An 18,726-nucleotide genomic window follows, 5' to 3' on the forward strand; every position below is an offset into this window, starting at 1 on the left:
TTTCGCCGCTGGGCTTCCTACGCCGCGACTACAGCTCAGTCACATGGCCATAGACAATGGAAGCGAGCACGTGGTGGAGGCCTCTGCGATCCACATCGAGGATGTCGGGGAACAGCCTCATCCCGAGCAACCTCCCGCCGCACCATGGAGTCAGGTCGACCAACTGCCAAGTGGCTCCCTACCACCCATTGCCATTGTAGGCATGGGGATGAGGTTCCCTGGTAACATTCGAACTGCAGAGGAATTTTGGTCGCTGCTAGTGGAGAAAAGAAGCGCCCTAGGCGAAGTTCCTCCAGGCAGGTACCATGGAGACTCGTTCTATCACCCAACCAGACCTCATGAAATCAAAACTAAACATGGGTACTTCTTGCAGGAAGAGTATCTTGGCAAGGTTGACAAGGACTTCGTTGGAAAACCTTCAGAAGCTGGAAGCTTGGATCCTCAACAACGACTTCTCCTCGAGGTTGTGTGGGAGTGTATGGAGAATGCCGGCCAGATAGACTGGAGAGGCCGCGATATCGGCTGTTTTGTAGGCAGCTTTGGAGAGGACTGGCTCGAAATTACCAGCAAAGATACTCAGTACATCGACCGCTTTAGAGCCATGGGGACGGGTGACTTTGCGTTTGCCAACCGAATCTCGTTCGAATTTGACCTGAAAGGGCCGAGGTACGTTGAGTCCACTGGTTTTCCCTCAGAGTGTATCCAACTCTTCATTTTTCCCTCTCGTCCAACTAACCACGCGTGAATAGTATCACATACAAAACGGCATGCTCGTCTTCTCTGGTCGCATTACATCAAGCTTGTCAGGCAATATACTCCGGCGACTGCTCCACGGCTATTGTCGGTGGCAGCAGTATCATATTCTCTCCTACAATGTCTGTGACAATGTCCGATAATCTGGTCCTGGCTCCCGATGGCAGATGCAAAACCTTCGATGCCTCAGCAGACGGATACGGGCGCGGAGAAGGCATCAATGCCATATTCATTAAACCGTTGGATGCTGCCATACGTGACGGTGATCCCATCAGGGCAATCATTCGCTCGACAGCAACCAATAGTGATGGAAAGACTCCGAATATTTCAACCCCAGACCGGGAAAGCCAAGAGACTCTTATCCGCAAAGCATACAGCAGGGCGGGGATTAGTGATCCTTGTCAGACAGCCTTGTTCGAGTGCCATGGAACAGGAACAACTATAGGTGACGTGACAGAAACACAGGCTGTGACTAGCATTTTCGGAGAAAAAGGGATATTTCTTGGTGCGGTACGTTCCCTATGCATAAGCCTTCGTTGACTTGCATCAACTAATGTGCGAAAAGGTAAAACCGAACGTTGGTCACATGGAAGGCGCATCTGGCTTGACCAGTGTGATCAAAGCCGTCCTTTGCTTAGAACATAGACAGATTCCCCCAAATATATATTTTGAGACCCCTCATCCACAGAGTAAGTTTCTTGGAATTGAGAATCCATATCAGTCTCTCAGACTAACCCACATAGTTCCATTTCAGCAGGGCAAATTAGAGGTACCAATAGACACAGTACCATGGCCGGAGGACAGAGAGGCGAGAGTGAGTGTGAACAGCTTTGGGATCGGAGGAGCAAATGCGCATGTAAGTCTCCTTAAACAAGCCCTTACACCCTCTGCGCGACGGTGCTCTGATGTGATACCAGGTTATACTAGACGCGTTTCAACCGCGCGACACAATCTTGGCACCAAGAAAACAACCAAATCAGATACTAGCTTTATCTGCATGGGGAGCAAATGCCCTAAATAAGAAAATTGAACAACTCCAATCATACATCGACCAACACCCTCATAAGTTGGGAGACGTTGCCTTCACATTTGGTTCTAGAAGGGATCATCTATCTCATCGTGCTTTTGTGGTTACAGACGGCGATTCAGTAAATGCCGATGCGTTTCAAAGGAGGCATTTACCCGAGCTGCAAGCATCGGAGTTGATATTCGCCTTCACCGGCCAAGGTTCACAGTGGTCTGGAATGGCTAGGGGACTCATTGAAGCATATTCCCAATTCTCCAGTGATTTACAGATAATGGATAATACCCTTAAAGGCCTTCCAATCCCGCCAAAGTGGCTCTTACATGGTACTTTTTCTTCCCTTTTACCAACCACAAACATGACAATGCGCTAATGGACTAAAGATACCTTGATGAACGGCGACCAAACTACAATGGACCGCGCTGAGTGTTCCCAACCGCTCTGCACCGCCATTCAGTTGGCTATGGTCAATCTTCTCGCGTCATGCGATATACACCCATCTAAAGTGATTGGCCATTCTAGTGGGGAGATTGCTGCTGCATATGCATCGGGAGCCATCTCTATGGAGACAGCTATAATTTTAGCATACTATCGTGGTCAAGTATCTTCTCAGTCCGAGGGGAAGGGGGCCATGATGGCAGTCGGTATGAACCCAAAACAAGTCAGTTCTTATATTACAGGTGGTGTGGTTGTCGCCTGCTATAATAGCCCTGAAAGTGTAACTTTATCGGGAGACAAGGCATCGCTGGAAGACGTGGCATCAAGAATACGCAGCGAAACACCAGACACACTAATGAAAATGCTCCCTGTCCAAGTTGCCTATCACTCTAGTAAGTTGCACTGCCTCGATTCGAGGATCAGCTTTAACACTTGATAGGCCACATGATGTTCGCAGCAGCCCACTATGAGGAACTAATCCGTCCTTACGTGTCCTGTAGGCCGAAGTTGGCAGCTCAAATGTTTTCAACCATGACTGGCCAAGAAATCCAGAATACGAACCAGCTGGATGCAGCTTACTGGAGGGCGAACCTGGAATCACCAGTCCAGTTCACTGCTGCCATGGGTGCAGCGTTGAAGTCGACGTCTGAACTACTGCAGCCCCTTGTCCTAGAGATTGGGCCACATTCAGCACTTTCGGGGCCTATCCGTCAGATCTCCAAGGATGTGGATATAACGAACACATACTGTCCGACCGTGGTGCGAGGGGAGGAATCTACTTCCACCTTTCTGAAAGCAGTGGGTCAGGCGTATCTTCACGGCTCACGGGTTCGTTTTGCGGCGGTCAACGGCTCTGGAACCTGTATAAAAGACTTTTCACCCTATCCCTGGCAATACGACGACTTGGGCTGGTCCGAAAGTCGACCCCCTCGACAATGGCGTTTACGCAAATTTCCACATCACGAATTGCTTGGTTCACGTACCTTGGAATCGGGTGACTTGGAGCCTTGTTGGAGAAACATTCTTCGCCTGGATGAGGTTCCATGGATTTGGGACCATAATGTTAGCGGCCAAATAGTGTTTCCTTGTGCTGGCTACATAGCCATGGTGGCCGAGGCCGCCAGACAATTCACCGGTTCGGATAAGATCTTATTGCGAAACATATTGATCAGGAATGCCTTGCTCTTGGAGCCGAGTCTTGAATACGAGCTTCTGACAAGCTTGCGACCAGTAACAGTGAATGACCTAGTGGAATCCTCATGGTTCGACTTTACAGTTTGTTCGTATGATGGTAACTCGTGGAAAAAACACTGCTCTGGCCAAGTTAAGTCTGGTACACTGAGCGATCCACCGCCGCCGTCAAGGACCGCTGTATTCTCAAGACCTCTCTCGTCGCCTTATTTGTATCGACAGCTGAAGAAGGCGGGACTAAAATATGGGACTTCTTTTCAAGGTCTCCATGACATTACAGCTAGCCCTTCATCTTATGAAGCCGCGGCGACTGTTGAAGACGATCCAAGCCTGCATAGTGATCACTATCTTATTCATCCCACCGCCATCGACCAGTGCTTGCAATTACACTGCGTTGCGGCATGTCGCGGTATTGCACCAGGGGTGGGTGTAGTTGGTGTTCCCTCGTATATTAGTGAGGTGTACCTAACGCACAGTAGCGAGACCATGTCGTTGGTGGTCAGTCCTACATCGTCTGGGCCTATGTCTGGTAGTTTAGGAGGAGATTCCCGCCTGATACGCAGTGATAGCAGCATCGCCCTATTCATGAGGGACGCCCGTTTCTTTGCGCTAGAAAGTGAAGGAGCGATCGTACGTAAAGAGCCGTTTCTCTGCTCTCACATGGATTACAAACCAGAGATCCGTCTCAATCGTACAAAAGGCTCAATCAGGCGCGCTGGTGTGGATACAGGACTAGAAACAACAGCTAGGCTTGCTGTTTTGGCTATTTTAGATTTTGATGTTCTGGTCCGTAATCTAACACCAACCGTGCCTCATATGACAAAGTATCAGCAGTGGATTCAGTCCGAGGCGCTTCGGATAAGAACTGAAGACTATCACAGCATTGAAGAGGCACGGGAATCCGCACGTATGAGTCCTGGTGAACGCCTCAGTCTATGGAAAGATCTACTTGACAAGGTTCCCGATCCGAGACTGTCGGAATTCTTTGCGGATGCACGATACTGTCTTGAATCAGAAATGGAGTCCCTTATGGTCGGGAAACAATCAGCAGCACAGTTACTAGCTCCTCGTGACTCGTGGAAAGACATATATGCCTACGCAGTGGATGATTTTGACTGGAATCAACTTTTCCGGCTCGCGGCACATTCTAGTCCTCAGCTGAGAATCCTTGAAATTGGCGCCGGAACAGGATCCGCCACGGTGGCTGCATTGAGAGCTCTAGTCGATGCGAGTGGAGAACGGACCTTCGCCAGATATGTTGTGACGGATGTCACGCCTGGGTTTTTGATACCATTGCAGGAAAAGCATGGGAATCAGTTGGAATATGCGGTCCTTGACATATCGCTGTCACCTGCAGACCAGGGTTTCGAGGTTGGAGGCTTCGATTTGGTTATCGCATCCAATGTAATACATGCTACGCCAAGTTTGCACGAAACTCTCATGAATGTGAAGACACTACTGAGGCCTGGCGGCTGGTTTTTCCTTCATGAGCTATCTGCTGGTACGATCAATTTGCCCTCATTTCAAGCGCCTGCTAACTCTTAATGGCCAGACGTACCTTATGTTGACTGGGTTATGGTATGTATACCTTGTTTCATTCTTACTCCACGGCGCTGGAGTTGGTTATAAGGGGGAACGGTTAACTTCTCGAACAGGGGACCCTTCCCGGATGGTGGTTAGGCGATTCAGACCAGCGTGTCGATCGACCTTATGTCAAGGTTGATAGATGGAAGAACGAACTTATCAAGGCAGGCTTCCTGGAGATGGAAGACTTTGTGTATGACGAAGACTTTCCATTCCAAATGTCTGCCACCATGATAGCAAGGAGCGCGCCATCCAAGCCATCGATTCCTGTAATCAGCCTCCTCGGAACGCTGCAAACCCAGAAGCACCCGTGGGCAGCGGTCATTGAAAAGAAGCTTTCCTACAATGGGTATGATGCGGAATGGTGTATATTCGGCGGCGATGTTAAAGAAGGTGTTGTTATTTCCCTACTTGATCTTGATGGTCCTTTCCTTTATGACCTGTCGGACGAGTCGTTCTCAAACCTTCGGGGTTATCTGTCATTTGCCCGCCGCACACTCTGGGTCACCCGGCTTTCTCAGAAGACGTGCTCAGATCCCCGCTATGGACTTATACAGGGATTTGGCCGTACCATCCGAGCTGAGACTGGCATGGATTTCAGGACCCTCGAGATCGACGACTTTAATGATACTACTGCAGACCTCTTAGTCCGCGTGTTTAACGAATTTCTCGATGAGAAAGCCAATCCGTCTGGCAGAGATTATGAATACACCATTGAAGACAGCATTGTATATACAACAAGATGCAACGGTCTATCAAAAGAAAATCAGCTGGAAGTTGAAGGCAACTGTGGACCCCTCCGCCTCCATCCTGGAGTACGCGGTGTCTTAGATACGCTCCAGTGGGTGGAAGAAGAACGACAGATGAGCCTGAAGCAGAATGAGGTCGAAGTGGAGATGAGGTTTCTTAGCTTAAACTTCAAGGATCTCATGTTCGCCTTGGGCCTACTCGTGACCGATCTTCCTTTGGGTCTAGAGGGCAGCGGTGTTGTCCGCAGAGTAGGCTCGGAAGTGGTTGACTTGCACGCAGGAGACGCCGTGATCGTCATTCAGCAGGGCACATTCAAAACCCGACTAATCGCGCAGGAAACGAACTGCATGCGTATCCCAGACGATATATCGCTCGAGCAGGCCTCTGCGATGCCCTGTGTCTACGCAACAGCGATTTATTCCCTATTGACAATAGGCAATTTGAACAAAGGACAGGTGAGATGATGATTAATACTCCGAGAGGCAGGCTCTTCTAATCTTTATACCGCAGACTGTGCTCGTTCATTCAGCTTGTGGCGGAGTTGGGCTAGCAGCGATCGACATATGCCGCATGGTTGGTGCTGAGGTATGTCTGTCTCCTTTTCACCTCAATAGACCAACGCTCATTGATTTGTAGATCTATGCCACTGTTAGCAGCGAAGAAAAGATCCAGTTCCTGATGAAGAACTTCAATATTTCACGAGATCGAATATTCGACTCTCGAAGTGTCTCATTTCGCAGTGGCGTTCTGGCTGCTACAAACGGACGTGGTGTAGACCTTGTCCTGAACTCGCTGGCAGGCGAACTTCTGCATGCATCTTGGGACTGCGTAGCCCCAATGGGCAAGATGATTGAGATTGGAAAACGTGACATGCTAGAGCATGGGAAGCTGGAGATGGTGCACTTTGCAAATAACCGCTCGTTCTTTGGTGTTGATTTGAGTGAGATGCTCGATGACTATCCAGATCTGGTTCGGGGGTATGTTTCGAATCCCGTACTGACACTGAATACCTGTGCTAATGTCGTATAGTTCTATCAATGAGATGTTTAGCTACTGCCAAGAAGGGCGTTTACAGGCGCAATTGTTTCCACGGCTGTTCGAGGCAGACGATATCGCCAGTGCATTCCGACATATGCAGACAGGCCGGCACATTGGTAAGATAGTGGTAAAAATGCCAGAAGTGCCTCACAGTCTCAAATACAAACCCATTGAGAAGAGGTACATCTTCCCTCCTACAAAGTCGTATCTGCTGGTTGGTGGATTTGGTGGCATCGGTCGAGTACTAGCGACATGGATGGTCACCAACGGCGCCAGACATTTGGTCATAATGTCCCGATCTGCAGGCCAATCCGAGTCTGATCAAGCCTACGTCAAGGAGCTCGAAAGCCAGGGCTGCACAGTGGCTGTAGTCCACGGCAGTGTCGAAGACGCAGATAGCGTCGAGCAAGCAGTGTCTGCCAGTGAGCATGAACTCGCAGGAGTCGTCAACCTCTCCTTAGTACTACGGGTAAACCTCCCAATTTACCAATCGATCCTGGAAGACATGCTGAAACTGCCCAACTGCAAAAGGACGAGCTCTTTGCGAACATGTCATACGCGCAATGGATCGCACCCCAAGGCCCGAAGATCCGTGGCACATGGAACCTACACAACGTCTGTTCCGGAAAACAGCTCGACTTCTTCGTTCTCTTCAGCTCCGTTGTAGGAACATCCGGCAACCCAGGCCAATCCAACTACGGCGCAGCGAACACCTTCGTCGACGCCTTCGTAACCTACCGTCGCTCTCTAGGCCTCCCAGCAACCCGCGTCACTCTCGGTGCCGTCGAAGAAGTCGGCAATTTCAGTCGCAACACACGGCTAGTCGAGCTCTTCCAAACACAGTCCCGCTTCTCCCTCTCAGAGCAAGAAGTCATCGACGCATTCCGTCTCGCCCTACCACACACCAACACCACCACCGATCCTCCCTCCCTCATCCCCTCCCCACTAGACATAATGGTTGGGATAACCTCCTTCCTCAACCCCGACCAAATGGAAATAAACAACAGCAAAGCCTCATTCGAGCAAGACGTGCGCTTCAACATCCCATCCCTAATGCGAACCAGCAAAGCCGAAGCGCACAATCAAGAAGCCGACGTTCTCCTCCGCCTCTTCGAAGCCATCGCCAACGACCCTTCCTTCCTGAACGACCCGAAATGCGAGAGCACCATTATCCGCGAACTCGGGAAACGCGTCGGCAATTTCTCGGCGCAGGCCGGACTCGACGAGAAGCAGATCGCTAGTTTCCCTATCGACTCGCTCATGGGGCTGGAAGTTAAGTATTGGATTCGACGTAGCTTGGATCTGGAAACATCTGTTCTTGAGATCTCGCAGGCGAAGACTGTCGCTGGTGTAGCGGCGCTGGTTATGAAGGGGCTACGGACGAAGTATGGAATTAGTGCTGAGGATGCAGTTGCAGTTGCTGATAGTGGAACTAGCTAGACCGCTCCAACAATGTTGAGCAGGCAGGCAGGCAAGCTGGGTGGGACGATGTGAGGACAAAAGGCGGTGTGTGTGGGTGAAGGTGGTGTGATGTGGTGCTTGTGGGGCCCATGGGGCAGTTTCCAGAATGTGGGGCCAATTTGCTGTTTGTTTGCTTTGTTTTGTTTGGGAAGCGCTCACTCAACAAGTACACGGTCGCTGAGTGTGGTCTGATTTCATCCCTTACTTACTCCCTCGTTTGGAACAGTTTCGTTAGAAAGAAATGAGATTGCTTTGATGCTTCTCACATCTCTATCCGGTACAAAAATCCCCATCTAATGTAGTGGGCGTAGATGCGACCGGTCTATGTATCGGTCAGGTGACCTTTTCGGAGCGCGATTTGTGTTTTGTGTTCCTTTATCCCCAACCCAACCAAGGATCACATCAATGTAGACTTTTGTGAAACTTTTGGCGATGTTTACTATAGATGTTCAAAATACATGTAGTTGTGGTTATGTGTGTTTACATGTGCAACATCAATAAAAGAGTAGAGATCTGGTTCAGTACTGTCAAACAATCCTTTCCTCAACCCGTCTACATCGTACTATATATCTTCGACGAGTACTCAGCAGAAGTATCACCGTAGAGATAACCCAACATCGTCTGTACAGCACCCCTTAATTGATCCTCGTTCGCACAGGATGCGAAAACGGTTCGGTCCATCCGCACAATAATATATTTCCCCAGCACTTTATTTCCTAAGAGGAAAGGATCGTAATCCGAGGGCTTGGGACGATCGTTGCACAAGGGTGAGTTGGCAAATTCGTCAGCGGTAGCGACGTGGAAGATGTTTCTTCCTTTAGATGAGCTCGTTGGGTCAATATCACCCTTTTCCAAAATAAAGGGGATGTCAGTTGCCCTGAGCTCGCCACGGGACCAATTTTCTATTCCCTCGAGGGCGTGCTTGATAGCTGGGATCTCGGATGAGTCCTGCACGTATACAAATAAGCGGAAGAGAGAGGTGGTATTATCTGAACCGTAAATTGCGTCGTCTGTGAAAAGTATCTCATCATCCTCTGTTCGACGACAATATATTTGCGGAAGATATAGACCACCGTTTAGATCTGGGATAAAAGGCATTCCGCTGGAGTATTTGTATCGGAATATCGCAGCATTTCTGCGACCGTGCTGCAATTGTCGTCTCCAGCTGGGAATGAACTGGAGGAACCAGATGTACCAGTCTCGGAGAAAGATCTTCAGCGGATGAGTTTCGCATACCATAACTCCATTCGCGACCGTTGTTGCTAGCGAAAGCTTGAGCTGTTGCTTACGTTCCTCATACCAAGACTTTAGGACATCATGATGAGATTTCTTGTTAGAGTGGTAGCGACAGAGCATAGCTAGGCGCCAGGAGAGTGATATTGCGTCGCGGAAACCGGAGACGATACCCTGCCCGCCAACTGCAATGATGTTTTATGAGAACACAGGTCGTGCAGGGAGAGGGATATGACTTACAGGGCGGAAATACGTGAGCTGCATCGCCACACAGTATCACTCGATCCTTCGCCCATATGTTGCAGGTCCGCGACGAAAATGTGAACGGGCGACAGCGGAGTACTTCGATGCAGTCTTCAGGAAACTGTACGTCTCCAGCAAGCCTGCGCGGTCAGCTATTGTCTCCGGCCAATAGGAAGATAGACATACTGGTATTGACTGCCCTTGTGTGTGATATAGGGATAAACAACGCGTCGCATTTCTTCTGGACTAGCCATCACATAACCGTCTTCTCCTTTATGGATAATATACTCGAACCGCCACAGTCTGTCAGCCGGGAGGCCAAAGCGCCCAGCAACTGCTGGTCTGTCCGGATTGCAAAGAAATCGGAACTCGGGTGGAAAGAATAAGTCATACACCTGCTCTGGTGAGTAACCTCGCTTCCACAGAGGGAAGCTGGGATGCGACTGGGGTGTTGGTATGGTAATTCGCCAGTTCAATGCCACCCAGGTTTCCTCGTAGAAGGCCCTGTTGCAGAGTCAGGACCGGCAACTCCCAGAAGAGTAGGTTAACTGACTCATGAAATTTCTCTAACATGACGCCTCGCGGTTCCAGATATTGCTTGCGCGTGTAACCCGTCTTTCCGTCCGCGCCAACGAAGAATTTTGCTCGAAGACTATGCTCTTCTCCGGTCGCGGTACGGTATGTACAATAAGTCCAGTCTTCGTCTTCTTCTAGACGAAGGACAGTCGCGTTGCATCGCAAGGAGCAATGTGATGAAGGCATGCAATCCCTGATGTGGCTCTCGAGAACGGGTTGTTTGTGGCCTATGTAGCCGACATGGCCTGTCGCTCCTGCGATCTAAACACATCAGTGGGTACACATCAAAGCGAATTGATAGAGCCCACTATGTTGTAGTCCATTGCCAGAATCGGAGCCCTGTGCATATCGCAATCGGTCCCACTGACGAAATTGAATCTTCCCATGGCTGAGTGATCGGCTTGTTAGTCTCCCGAGTATGGTGGCGGTAGGGAGACTCACAGGTGCCTATCTTGGTATAGATAGAGTCGTACAGACCCAGGCCCTGTAGGTAACGAATTCCATCGTCATCCAAGGCTATTCCACGGGGATCCGTGGTAATTGTTGGTTCCTTCTCCAGTACCACGTTGTGGACACCGGCGCGACCGAGATAAGCGGATAACAGGGCGCCCGTAGGACCACATCCACAAATAACGACATCAGTCGTTTCCCAGTCTTTCTGATTCATTATGCTTAGGTATTTGTCTGCCCCAGGTCTCACCGTGGATCAAGATGAAGCTGTCGAACAGGGGTTGATAAAGCCGTGGCAAGGGGGCGGAGGCCGCTTATGGGGGAGAAACAGCCAGCGCCGGCGGGACCTGGCGTTGAAGGTAGACCTGCATGACCTGTTGTATTTCGTATGGGAGGAAGCAATAAGCCGCAAATAGGCTGCCTTGAAACCCTTATGCCATGTTGGCATTAATGTTGATCTCCCGAGATGTCGGTGGGGGAGGAAGAGGAGAGGATGAGGGGAAAGCCTTAAAGCCGTAAAGCCGGTGGGACCAGCGGGACACCGAGGAGAACCTCAGGCAGCAGCAGCTTGGTGCCTGCGTTCATCACGAGTACTCAACTAGTTAGAAGACTCCAACCGCCCCAACATCACTAGCAGCGGGTGATAATGGTCCCTCCCCACCCCCAGATACTCCAGCCATGCTTTCAATGCCAGACGTGGGACAACCGATCGATAACGAGTGAAGTTTGGTTCACAATTGGCTGCCAACATGCCCCCAAGTCGACCTCGCAACAGAAAGCAACGGAGCTGTCCTTGGTGCTCTCAGTCCTTCACCAAGGAGGATCATCTCTCGCGCCATATCAGAACCCACACGAAGGAGAGACCGTTTCTTTGCTCTGTCTGTGGTAAACCTTTCAGTCGCCAGTATGCTATCATCAGTATTGGGTAATGGCTCTTAGACTGACCATCCAGTGACTCCCTTCTGCGACATGCACGTAATCACGGAGAGGCTAGTCCCCAGCAGCCCAGACTTCCAGAGCAGCCAATGTCTGCCCGGAATCCCCAAGTTGGTAATACCCTCTGTGCTGGTCCCAGATTGGATGACAGCATTGCTTTGGATCCACTACAAACGCCGCCTTTATTGTTAGATACGCCGCCTTTGTCATCGGCTGGCCATCCAGAATCCGGAAATGTATCTACATTTCCTTTTTCTTCAAATGCTGGAAAAGGCGAGTGCCTTACGATACTAGAAGCCAGCGGAAATAGCTCGACAGTTGACAAGGCATACGAACGGGGTCCACAGCAACCAGGGCCGGCAGCCAGCTCTCCCAGTGGCTGTCCAAGTTCCCTAAGTCCACCGGACAATGCATTGAATGAGAACTTACAGTACCAGACCTATGATTGGTCACTTGAGAGTATGACACAGATCCCCACTTGGCTCGCTACTGATGACTTTGATATCAATGCATTGAATGCTGCCATTATTGCATCGACCAACATACCAGCGTTGTTGCAGAACTCGGCAACCATGGGTCCAATAAGCGACCTGATTCCACAGACAGGAGAAACTCTACCAAGTGACACGGAAAAGTCCGAAGACATTGTTTGCCGTCACTGGTTCACTCATCCCGAAGCACCAGGTACAGATCATGGATTGCCAGATCCGGGATCAAGGGCAACCGTTGATGAGCCATACCGACAAAGTTTGACTGAGCGTCTACAATATCGGGTTCCAACAGACCCCTTGCCCTCAACGGACTTCCTAGTATGTGCTTAGCGAAATATTTCTCTACGTAGCTGACATTTCCAGAATATGTGCATACAGATGTACTTTGCTAGATTTCATCCAATATTTCCCGTAGTCCATGCGCCAACATTCCGACCTTCAACTGCAAACGCTTTGCTGTTACTTTCGATTTGCTCAATCGGTAGTCTGTTTCTAGGCTCCAGACATGGTATTTCTTGTGGCACCAGGATCTTTGAAACACTCAACAAAGCTATACTAGCATCCGTAAGTTAGGTTATTCCTGAGTGAGAGAAAAGTGCTTTGTATTAATGCTCCCAGTGGGAAACCTACATTGGCAAAGGGGAGCCTGAAGTCCGGTCCATGTCTCAGGCGGCTTTGATAGGTCAGGTGTTTGGTTATTTGAGCGGAGTAAGTATGTCAACATCAACCGACTGGTCTTATCGTCTGACATAGAGAAGAAGCCCAGACATCTCCTGCTGATCCAGGTTTTTCACGGTACCATAATTACGGTATGCTTGCCCTGTGGTAGACTGTCGAAAAAACTAATTTAGCCAGTGGGTCCGGAGGATTCGGGTGCTTCGCAGTCACCAGTCGACATGTGAGATTAAAAGAGAGGAAATCGAACGCGACCCAGAGGGAGCGTGGACTAAATGGGTTGCCAAAGAGGAGCAACGCCGGTTAGACGACCCAAGCATTCGCTGAGTCCCGACTGACCGTGTCTAGCCTCTTAGCAGGATTGGCCATACTGGATAGCGAGTTTGCGGATTTGTTTCTTGCAGAACGGTACATGAGACGCCCGTCGCTGAGGTCCTCTATCTCTGACGATGAAATCTGGACCGCGCCAACAGCAGCAGACTGGAGTCGTAGTTTAACCCGGCAACTAAGTTCCCATGTGCGTTCGGACTCGGTGGCCAAACAAAACAGCTTCAAAGAATATTTCGCCCTGGAGGAGATTGCAGGATCTGTATGTGATGCCCGTATGTCTGATGATTACTCCGCGTTACCTTCACAGCAAAGTGTGCTCGAGAAGTTCTACTGCAATAATATTACCCAGAGAAGTTCTTCCGCTGGCCCTGATAACTTCTGCCTGAGAGCGCTGTGGCACGTCACATTTCTCTCCTCCCTGGTGGATTTTGATCGCTTGGAACTTGCAGTTGGGCGTGAGGGGCATGAAGAGTCACAGAGGCACGTGTGTTACGCTCGAGCCTGGGCAAATTCGCGAGATGGCTGCCGGTGCGTTGTCCATGCAGTCCTGACCTTCCGCTGCCTGGAGAGTATGCCTAGAGCGAAGGAGCCACCAATCCACGCGCCTCGGTCTCTACATCGAGCTATATTGGTACTCTATTGCTATCTTCAGTTCAAGGATATAGCATATCACACAGATGTCACACAGAATGTCTTCGACTTTCCGGAACTCAAGCACGCGGGTATTAATTGTGAAAGGATACTCGCGGAGGTCAATGGTCCCGGAATGTGGGGGCCAAAGCCCATGCATTCCAGCATGCTGTGTCATTGTATTGACCTATTAAGACGTCTTGGACACTGGGGCCTGGCGCGACAACAGGCTGCGATGTGGGAAGTTGTCGTGTATGGACTGTCGCCAAATTAGGGATTTGAATGAGACATGATCCCACTGTTAGCTGGCTCTGGCATCGATGCATGTGAACCTTAGGCTCCTAAAGAAGCTCGCAGATCTAAGTCGGTCGCTGATTGGCCTTACGAAGAGCATAAAAGTGACCGGTAAGGCTGAGCTCTTTATCCATGACTCCAGAGTGTCACGATCTCCATCGTCATCAATTCGATTGACGACAGTGGCAACATGAGGGAATTTCGAGAGATTAGGAAAGAGCTCACCTGCAACAACCTTCATGGATCAAAGCCTGGGGTGCATACCGGAATCTTCTGTTGCCGATCTCGTACGGAAGGTGCCTTCTAGCTTACTGGACCATCATCCGGGGATCCAGGCATCCGGCGTCGTTCGACCTGACCCCTGAGGTCTGTGCCTGATGCTGCTGTGGCGTTGAGGTCAAAGGCACCACTAGCGGCTAGCCAACACGGCAGCCTACTAATCCAGATCCCGGCTCGTATGGTGTGAGATTTGTCTCAAAGGATTATCGAGGGCTTAGCCAAATCTGGGGAGCCAGTCAGCGGGGCGGAAATTGAATTGTTGGATGATTAATTAGCCCGGGGTCTGGTCAGTCGATCGAGCCCGGCATCCGAGTGGTGTGCCGGATCAGACCATCCGGATAGTACCCACCAGGCTGAAGTCACGAAAAGTACTCAGAGTACATATACTGGATTTTAGAAGCGTTTAATTTCATTGTCAAGCGCGGATGAGGGCAGACGCTTAAGCTTGTACACTAAGATGGAGTTCAACATGAACTCGACCTTTGCGCCACCGGCGGCGGCAACATATCCCGAGCTCTATGCCCTGGCGAGTCAAAACCCGAAACTGTCTTTTCTGGAGAAGGCGTGGTGGACACACTATGCGTACTGGGATAATGACATTATCGCAACTGGTACAACCCCTCCCCCATGCATTCTATCTGTCACCTACTAACGTCGATAGGCATCATCACCTTCCTTGCTCACGAAATCCTCTATTTCGCCCGTTGCATCCCGTGGATAATCGCCGACGCTCTTCCTACACTATTCCACCGTTTCAAGATTCAGGACAAGAAGGCACCCCCGTCAGCAAAGGAACAATGGAGTTGTGTGAAATATATCCTTGCTATTCACTTCATTGTGGAAATGCCTATGATCGTCCTGTTCCACCCGATGATGGAGCTCTTTGGCCTCAAATACGCCCTTCCATTCCCCGACCTTAAAACCCTGGCCATTCAGATCACGATCTTCTTCTTCGTCGAAGATACATATCACTACTGGCTACACCGTGCCTTCCACTGGGGCCCTCTTTATCGTGCCATCCACCGGGTGCACCATCAATATGCCGCGCCGTTTGGTCTGACAGCCGAGTACGCCAGTCCATGGGAGACCATGCTTCTCGGCCTGGGCACGATTGGACCCCCTTTGGTTCTTGGCTACTTCACCGGTGAGGTGCATTTGATGACTGTGCTGGCTTGGGTGGCTCTGCGTCAGTTCCAGGCCATCGACGCGCACTCTGGATACGATTTCCCCTGGAGTCTGAGACGGATCTTTCCGTTGTGGGGAGGATCGGACTGGCATGACGATCACCATCGATACTTCCGGGGGAACTACTCTAGCTCGTTTAAGCATTGGGATAGTGAGTACCTTTTTTCTCTTGTCAGTGTTCTTGACTAACGAGTTGTAGTCTTGATGGGAACGGTTGCCGGTCCCCGAGGGAAGAAGATGCGGCAGGATTGATGCTTTCAAGATTCGTTTATTGTTATTCTTTGCATATTAATACATAATATCTTAATATAATTTACGACCCAGAACTTGCCAAGCTGCCGTTGAGAAGGTACGATACCTGGCAAGGCTGTCAAGTATCCTCTTCTAAAATGGTTATGCCAGTCTGTAGTAGACCCTATACCGAGTCTCCAACAGATCACGTGTACGCTTTAGGCAATGCTCATCGGCTCTTATCTCCAGTTTAGCGTCATCAAACTCACTCCACATCGACAATATCTACGATACCATTGGTAGCCATGGAAATAAGCACTAGCCAGATTACAAATGGCAATAAAGTTAGCATCTCCTCTGCCACTTGACAAATGCACTTGATGCATAAACAATTAGCCAGACTCAAGAGTACAGAGCACAACCAATATATCTATATATCGCAGACAAGATCTACTAGTTATAATTGGAACCAAATTACTTATTTACTACTAAGAATCAGAGTAACTTAACCATCTCTACACCCACCACCCCCATCCCATAGATCATCCTTAAAATAAGCACTACCATGGACAAACCACCACACCGACAATCCTGCAATATCACACCACCCGATAAGCATCATCATCATCATCGTATCCCCAAAGACCACCTGTCTTCATCCAAAACCCTTCTTATACAAACCACATCACCACCCACAACACAGCCTACCAAACCATCACCACCATCACCAAGACAAACCCACCCAAAATGGCACCAAAAGAATACACCCTCCACCCCGCGCACCCCTCCCACTCCCTTACCCTAGCAGAAACCATGATCCTCTCTCGCCTCACAGACCCACACTGGGCCTTCCTCTTCACGCCCTCCACCACTCCAGCATCCATCATCTCCTCGACTGCGTCCCGCCTCCCTCATACGCTGAGTACAGCGCGCGAGGTCCGGAGACATGAAGTAGTCCTTACCACTACCACAGAAGAATCTACCCCTAGAACCGGGACCGAGAACGCGGAGCATACTACTCTTGAAGGTAAAGAGAGAGTGATCGGCTACGCGCGATGGACTCTCCCTCCTTCTCTCTCCAACCGAGACGACGTATGGCTCTCAGCTCAGGTACCTGCGCCTTCATCGCAAGAGAAAGAACAACAATTCAAAAAGATGTATGATCTCGGAAGTGACGAGAAGGGCAGAGTGAAAGGAATGAAAAGCGATGGGTTGTTGGAGTTTCGAGGGACGCCGTTAGAGGAGGTTGAGGAGAGGGTGTTGAGGGATGTGGTGGGGGGTGAGGAAGTTTTGAGTATGATTCCTCTTTATCTTTCTCTTCATTTATCATACTTGTTGTTGATCATGATTTTTTATCTCCATATTGATATATATATTGGGAAAGATAGAATTGCTAATTTAGTTCTGTGTGTACAGCGCTGGAATACCTCACTACTCACCCCGACTACTGGAGACAAGGGGTAGGAAGTATGCTTGTGCAGAGTGGACTACGCGTGGCGGATCAGTACGGCATCAAGACGTATGTGATGTCTGAGCCGGCCGGGTTGAAGGTGTATTTGAATCATGGGTTCAGGGTTGTGGATGAGATTACGGTGGAGTATGCGCAGTTTGGAGGGACTGAGCCGACGACGCATTATTTTTTGGTGAGGGAGGCGGTAGGGGTTGTGAATTAGTAAGTTGGTGACTATTTTTTGTATCGTGTGATGAGGTTACTGTTCATTGAATGAGGGTGAAAATAATGTTTGATGATGGTTTTCATTGGGCAATAATGTTTGATGGACGTCTGTGCAGACATACTGCCCTAGTAGCAGCAGAGTTATATTATTACTACTGATACCTCCAAATCCACTACCCACAGCTTAGCATCGGCGATTGTCTAGAACATACTGGCAAGTGGCCACAAACATCCAGTCTGTCATCCATCGAACAGTAGACTCGATAACCCCAGACTCGGCTCGTGGCTAACGCTGTCAGCCGTCAGCTTGACGGACTCCATCTGGAGTGCGACGGATATCTCCGGTCCAGCACTTATCGGACGAGAATGATGTCACAGGGCATTCCAGTCCGCCTTAGTCCAAACTAAGTTTTTCAGTGGCTAATTTCCAATGAAGAGGCACAACAAGCTTTTGAGCCATACCACAAATCCACTATGATTGGAAAACACAGCGGAAGAGCATGTGGCGGCCCGCTGACAGCAATCCCACGGGCTGACCGCTCGGGTGGCTCAGGCTCAGGTTCAGGCTCAGGCTCTAGAAGTTTCGAGCGTGAAATTGGAAGTCCGGGATCTGAGGATGCCGCGGCTGGCTCACCTTCCGTGGCCGGAGAAAGATCGGCACTAGCCCAACGTTTTGTTAACGCCGGGCGGGTGTAAGCGCCGGAGATATCGTCGGTCACCGGCGTGACTAGAAAGCCATTGATGCCATTTTCACGGTCGGAAATGCGAGAATCTGGCATATGTTGGAAATGTAATCACAAACAGAAGAAGTATATCGAGATTCTTTAAATAAATGAGCGATTCATCGTTGTATTGTTGTGAAGGAAGACCTGTCAGCATCTTATGCTTAACTCCGCTGCACACGAGTGGGCCGTAAGCAGACTGCCGTTAGCGCGTCAGGTCCATGGAACCCCATCCCGAACATTGGAACTCACCACCATGCGATGGGTCCCTTACTAACTGGATCCAATGAAACTCCTCAACCAAATTCCATGCCGTTGCCCCGTGGCAGGAAGCTTCATACTGAAAAATCTTCGATTGCGGCGAACTGCGCCAGCTGCATGATCGCTGGTAAGCTTCCAGGTACGCTTACCGGCCATCAAGGGGCGTGTAAATCCGATGTCGTAACCCATTCAGGGTCGACCCAAGATCACTGTCGTATCATCGTATGTCATCGAATGGGCTTCGGACGGAACATGTCTCCACCCTCGTCACGCATG

General features: G+C 49.9%; 7 protein-coding genes across 7 annotated transcripts; 5 read left to right on the plus strand and 2 right to left on the minus strand.

Annotated features, from left to right (window-relative positions):
• Nucleotides 1-43: 43 nt before the first annotated feature.
• AKAW2_50986S (type I iterative PKS) lies at nucleotides 44-8,218 on the plus strand (the record flags this gene model as incomplete). The annotated part of the gene is made up of 12 exons (XM_041690864.1): nucleotides 44-666; nucleotides 750-1,263; nucleotides 1,319-1,609; nucleotides 1,671-2,103; nucleotides 2,161-2,607; nucleotides 2,655-4,907; nucleotides 4,959-4,984; nucleotides 5,062-6,195; nucleotides 6,251-6,325; nucleotides 6,377-6,717; nucleotides 6,770-7,247; nucleotides 7,310-8,218. 12 exons carry the CDS (start codon nucleotides 44-46, stop codon nucleotides 8,216-8,218), a joined length of 7,524 nt encoding a protein of 2,507 aa, XP_041544407.1.
• Nucleotides 8,219-8,791: 573 nt separating this feature from the next.
• AKAW2_50987A (putative monooxygenase) lies at nucleotides 8,792-10,958 on the minus strand (the record flags this gene model as incomplete). The annotated part of the gene is made up of 6 exons (XM_041690865.1): nucleotides 8,792-9,657; nucleotides 9,713-9,855; nucleotides 9,902-10,219; nucleotides 10,269-10,552; nucleotides 10,600-10,679; nucleotides 10,733-10,958. 6 exons carry the CDS (start codon nucleotides 10,956-10,958, stop codon nucleotides 8,792-8,794), a joined length of 1,917 nt encoding a protein of 638 aa, XP_041544408.1.
• Nucleotides 10,959-11,490: 532 nt separating this feature from the next.
• AKAW2_50988S (uncharacterized protein) lies at nucleotides 11,491-13,170 on the plus strand (the record flags this gene model as incomplete). Its single annotated transcript, XM_041690866.1, has 6 exons — nucleotides 11,491-11,645; nucleotides 11,694-12,486; nucleotides 12,532-12,732; nucleotides 12,787-12,876; nucleotides 12,927-12,977; nucleotides 13,024-13,170. The coding sequence occupies 6 exons, from the start codon at nucleotides 11,491-11,493 to the stop codon at nucleotides 13,168-13,170; spliced, it is 1,437 nt and encodes a 478-aa protein (XP_041544409.1).
• An 85-nt stretch (nucleotides 13,171-13,255) lies between these two features.
• Nucleotides 13,256-14,077, plus strand: AKAW2_50989S (uncharacterized protein; the record flags this gene model as incomplete). Its single annotated transcript, XM_041690868.1, has 1 exon — nucleotides 13,256-14,077. One exon carries the CDS (start codon nucleotides 13,256-13,258, stop codon nucleotides 14,075-14,077), a length of 822 nt encoding a protein of 273 aa, XP_041544410.1.
• A 756-nt stretch (nucleotides 14,078-14,833) lies between these two features.
• AKAW2_50990S (sterol desaturase family protein) lies at nucleotides 14,834-15,813 on the plus strand (the record flags this gene model as incomplete). Its single annotated transcript, XM_041690869.1, has 3 exons — nucleotides 14,834-14,987; nucleotides 15,038-15,712; nucleotides 15,761-15,813. 3 exons carry the CDS (start codon nucleotides 14,834-14,836, stop codon nucleotides 15,811-15,813), a joined length of 882 nt encoding a protein of 293 aa, XP_041544411.1.
• A 726-nt stretch (nucleotides 15,814-16,539) lies between these two features.
• On the plus strand, nucleotides 16,540-17,465 carry AKAW2_50991S (GNAT family N-acetyltransferase; the record flags this gene model as incomplete). Its single annotated transcript, XM_041690870.1, has 2 exons — nucleotides 16,540-17,086; nucleotides 17,209-17,465. The coding sequence occupies 2 exons, from the start codon at nucleotides 16,540-16,542 to the stop codon at nucleotides 17,463-17,465; spliced, it is 804 nt and encodes a 267-aa protein (XP_041544412.1).
• A 415-nt stretch (nucleotides 17,466-17,880) lies between these two features.
• AKAW2_50992A (uncharacterized protein) lies at nucleotides 17,881-18,246 on the minus strand (the record flags this gene model as incomplete). The annotated part of the gene is made up of 1 exon (XM_041690871.1): nucleotides 17,881-18,246. One exon carries the CDS (start codon nucleotides 18,244-18,246, stop codon nucleotides 17,881-17,883), a length of 366 nt encoding a protein of 121 aa, XP_041544413.1.
• Nucleotides 18,247-18,726: the final 480 nt, after the last annotated feature.

This window comes from Aspergillus luchuensis, chromosome 5, assembly GCF_016861625.1.
Source record: "Aspergillus luchuensis IFO 4308 DNA, chromosome 5, nearly complete sequence".
Classification (NCBI taxonomy): Eukaryota; Fungi; Ascomycota; class Eurotiomycetes; order Eurotiales; family Aspergillaceae; genus Aspergillus; species Aspergillus luchuensis.